Source organism: Alosa alosa, chromosome 22 (assembly GCF_017589495.1).
Source record: "Alosa alosa isolate M-15738 ecotype Scorff River chromosome 22, AALO_Geno_1.1, whole genome shotgun sequence".
NCBI lineage: Eukaryota > Metazoa > Chordata > Actinopteri > Clupeiformes > Clupeidae > Alosa > Alosa alosa.
This window is the reverse complement of record NC_063210.1, coordinates 24430553-24435346: the sequence shown is the minus strand read 5'-3', so window position 1 is coordinate 24435346 and position 4794 is coordinate 24430553. Positions and strand designations below refer to the sequence as shown.

Below are 4794 nucleotides of genomic sequence, written 5' to 3'. Positions count from 1 at the left end.
AACATCTGTATTCCACCTCTGGAAACATTTGTGTCTCTTTTATAATGAATGTGATTACTGGGTTCAAACAAAAAATTCAAAACTGTGTGGACTACACAGCATGGTCAAACAGACACAGCATCTCAGGCAACCACTGAGAGAGGTGACTGAAAGGGACCCTGTCATGAGTAATGCCCAAAGCCAGACCTCTGTGACTTTCCCAGTGTGCCTTTTATCTCAACAAGCTCACTCATCAACAGACTACACACAAGCGCACACTCAAGCGCACGCACAAGCAAATACACTATGTACACCAAACTTACACACGCAACACACACACACACACACACACACACACACAAACAAACACACACTTGGTTTGAGTGACAGGGCCTTAAATGGATTTGGTTTGTTATGAAAGTGTAGCCTGCTAGTGAAGTCTCACAGAGGACAGGTTGAGCTGACTCTTTATCCTCTTCATACAATTGTTCAGTCAGATCATATTTGATCTATCAACATTTAACAATTTTAACCCTTAGAACCCTAAGCTGACATTTTCACTACCTTTATTCATAAGGATTTATTCTGGTCATTTTAAGTGCCACACACACATATTATATATTGTTTTTTTTCAGCAGAGTCTAGGCTATCCAGTTCATTTCATGTATTAGTACTAGTATTGATTTTATTTAGATTTTTAAAGATTTAAAATATAAAAAGTGTATTATAAAAATTCTTATATTTCAACATGTATCTCACCACAGCAAGCTCATAGCTCTACATGCATTTCATGTGTGTGTAGGGCAGACTGTCCTGAATCGGGCAATACATTTGCCATGTTGGAGGGATAATCTAGGGCTGAGCAATTTACAGAAATATGTGGTGTGTGATTTTATGAAAATAAATGCCATTTTTTATTTAGTGATGAAAAAATGACCTTTCTGTTCCATATCTGTGACATCGAACTGATCTGACCTGACTTGACCCGAGGTTGCGTGTTAGACTGCGTGCCTATGGTGTATGTAAAAATAATGATTCTCAACTTTTTACTGCATTGCCATGAACAAAGAAAAAGGCAAAAAGGGTGTTTTTTTGTTGAACAAATTGGGATGCAATGTGAGCTTTGAATTGATGCCATGCAGGAATTTGCTAGGATTATAAACATCAAAGAAACACACGATAGCGTTGATTATAAACATGCTTTGCCATAAAACAGACAAAAAACGATAAGTCCAGTTTATGAAGTTAATTTTGGGTGTGAAGGATGCACTTGATGTCACGATAGCTCTGAGTTTCTTTCATCTGACATGCGTGGCATATCTATCCGATCACGGGTTATTAAAACGAGAGTTTTGCAGTCCAGTCACTTCGTCTGTTTTTATAAGCCAGAAGGATCGATAAACATGGTACAAATGGATAGCCCTGTGTCTCCACTTTCATCTGATATGCTTGCCATATCTATGCGATCACGGGTTCGCGAGTAATTCAAACGAGAGTAATGGGTGCGCAGGTCAACGCAGAGAAGTATAGACTGTGAATATGATGCAATTTGATTTAATTTCATTATTTTTTTTTAATTTCATACTTGATCGTACAGACAAGTTTGTAGTCTCGTTGGAAAGCCCCACTTCTGCTCTGTCATGCATTAAAGGTTTCATCTCGCTGCGATGAACAGTTCCGGAGCAATGTAACAGAGAAGAAAGGGTGTGTTTTTTGACGCACTTTGCGTCAATCGGGTTCTAAGGGTTAACTATTAGTTGGGAGGGTCCCATTTTGGGATTTAAAAACATCTATGATTTATCCTTTATTAAAACTTGTTCATACCTTTAAGCACAATCAGACAGACACACACACACACTCTCTCTCTCTCTCTCTATCATTTAGTAAATGATACTAATTTAAAAAGAATATCTGCAAATTAACTCTAAATGCAGCTCAAAATAATGATTTATCTTGCATAGGCACAAAGCAAAACACAAATCATGTCTGTAATATGAAAATACTTTAATTCTCATTTTGAAATACAAAAATAAATTCTTGGTGAAAATGAAGTGATATCTTGGAGCTGGCTGAGTAGAACATTTAGTCCTTAGTTCTGCTACCCAAGCAGCTGATGCAGCGAAACCAAGACCTCTGGAACCAAAGAAACACCAGGTCATTGACATCACACACACACACACACACACACACACACACACACACACACACACACACACACACACACACACACACATGCGGTTGCACTCCATGGCTCATACAGCAATAAATGCAAACCTTCTTAGATTGTTTCTTTTTCGAGTCTTTCTTGACAGTGGTGCTGGTTGGCAGTGGCTGGCATGCGCTCTCCTGGACTTCAACCCTCAACACACACACAGGTGGTGGCAGGAGAGGGCCGATCAGCTGTCTGAACTGATCCTCAGACGGTGGAGCCTTCCTCTCCTCAGGGCACGCAGGGGGCTGCTCGGAGGTCACAGGAAGTGACCGTGACCTCAGCGAGTCCACTGCCATCCTTTGGCACTTGAGGCTCAGCTGACAGCAGCAGAGCTGGTTCCTGTGACAGAGGAACCTTCCTCTCCTCAGGGTCCAGGGAATGTTCTCCTGAGGCCGCCGGATGTGGAAGAGGAACCTTCCTCTCCTCATGGTCCATGAGATGCTCTCCTGAGGCCGCCGGATGTATCTGTGGAACCTCTTTGTCCATCTCCGCCAAGAGCCCCATCCACTTCCCCACGACATCGTGCAGTGACGCATTGAGGAGGTTCTCCCGATCTAACTGCAGAACCAAATGGCAGAACTGCGCGGCATGTGCCTGTCCATTAGAGGCTGTGGGGTGGGATGGGCAGAAATGGGATAAGGTATATGTTTCTGAAATGTTACTGAAATGTTACTGAAATGTTCTCTTGGTCAGATATGGGATAAGGTATATGTTACTGAAATGTTACTGAAATGTTCTCTTGGTCAGATATGGGATAAGGTATATGTTACTGAAATGTTACTGAAATGTTTTCTTGGTCAGATGTGGGATAAGGTATTTGTTGCTGAAATGTTACTGAAATGTTCTCTTGGTCAGATATGGGATAAGGTATACAGTATGCTACTGAAATGTTCTCTTGTTCTGGGAAACTTATAATCTCTAGACCAAAGCTAAGGACCAGATTGGGGAAGAAGGCTCTTACCCAAGGTTTCTGCCATCTTTGTAATGGACATCTTTCGAAGGTGGTTGATTTCTGTGAATGCTACCACAATGGCAAGGTGCAGACGCCAGGTTCCACAGCTGTCCTCAGCACATGCCTAAAAGAAAACACACACCCAAACCTCAGTGTGAACTCAAGAGCGTATCAAGTCTGAATCCCACACCACACACATGAAAGATTGGCCATAAACACTCACAGAGGCAGCAGACGGCATTTCTCCCAGCCGGACCTGATAGTAGGTCTTCAGTAAATCCAAATCATCCAGGTCATTAATGAACCTAAAAAAGATTAAATCTAGTAAGGTACAATAATATCAATGTCAGAAAAGTGGCATGCCAAGAGTCCTGAAAGACCTGAAGAAATGTCCTTACCTGGACATTATGCAGTCAGATTGGCCATGTCTCTCTAAGTTGTTTAGGGTAAAGGCATGGTGCCATACGCCTTGACTACTCGCCTGGTCAATGGCTTCCTGCAAAGTAAATGTAAATCAGGTTTCTCGGCCAAGTTTTGCATATACAAGGAATTAGGTCTCTGCATTTATCCCATCCGTGAATTAGTGAAACACATAGAGCACACAGTGAAAACACAGTGAGGTGAAGCACACATTAACCCAGAACAGTGAGCTGCCTTGCTACAGCGGCACTCGGAGAGCAGTGAGGGGTTAGGTGCCTTGCTCAAGGGCACTTCAGCTGTTCCTACTGGTCGGGGATCGAACTGGCAACCCTTCGGTTACAAGCCCGAAGCGCTAACCAGTAGGCCACGACTGACACACGCAATTGTAATACTTGGAAATACATTTATGTGCATCCGTACATGCATGTATTTTATTGTCCTACTGATCATGAAACATATTACAAAGTAATGTGCACAACCTGCATAAGGGTTCATTAAATCTGTATCATGTACAAATTGGGAAAGGGCTTTACCTACCTTGGTTTTGCCAGCAAGGAGCAGCCTAGCAAGATTGGAGGTCCCATTACCAAGGTTGTCAAAGGCACAGCAAGTCTCCGGCTCATTGGAATCCAAACACTTTTGTAGTAGAAGGTTGGCTATGTCATTGTCAGTGACCATCTACAAAAATAATAATAATAAATAAATAATATTAATAAATGATTTGTGAATCGAGGAATGATTTCTTAACCTACTGAGAATAACCAATGTTGTGTCTCATTTTATAAATGATTGTGTCTTTTCTTGATTGTTATAGATGATAAATAAGTGTTGGAAATGCCAATCCACATGGACAAATTCAATATTAATGGGGAGTGTTTATTTCGGAGAGTATGAAGGTACACTGAGCAGGGACCTGTCAGCTGTTTTATAGTACATGGGGTATAGTGTCATCTCTCTCTCTCTCTGTCTGTCTGTCTGTCGCCAATGGCCATGCACCCTAAAGCACATTCACAGAAAGAAACAAAAATAATTATCTGGGGAGAAACACTTACTCCATTCCTCTTGCAGAGAAGAGCCAGAAGTCCCCAGCTCAGGTCAATCCCCTCTCTGTGTGGCCCGTTATTAGCACGGAGGAAGTGCTCACGCTGCAACATGGCCAGCTGATAGACCTCCAGGAGAACTCCATCACAGCTGGAACATTGGAGATGTGGAGAAATTTAAGAATGTTTCA

General features: G+C 42.0%; 1 protein-coding gene across 1 annotated transcript in view; it reads right to left on the bottom strand.

Moving 5' to 3' along the window:
- Positions 1–2001: 2001 nt before the first annotated feature.
- Positions 2002–4794, bottom strand: part of LOC125287404 (protein transport protein Sec16A-like) — a 3174-nt gene continuing 381 nt past the window's right edge. Inside the window, exons 2-8 of the mRNA XM_048233236.1 lie at positions 4616–4754; positions 4101–4241; positions 3542–3639; positions 3367–3448; positions 3153–3267; positions 2254–2799; positions 2002–2112 (exon numbers count right to left, since the gene is read on the bottom strand). Coding sequence (XP_048089193.1) covers positions 2420–2799; positions 3153–3267; positions 3367–3448; positions 3542–3639; positions 4101–4241; positions 4616–4754 — 955 coding nt within the window. The 3' untranslated portion in view covers positions 2002–2112; positions 2254–2419. The remainder of the gene's footprint in view (positions 2113–2253; positions 2800–3152; positions 3268–3366; positions 3449–3541; positions 3640–4100; positions 4242–4615; positions 4755–4794) is intronic.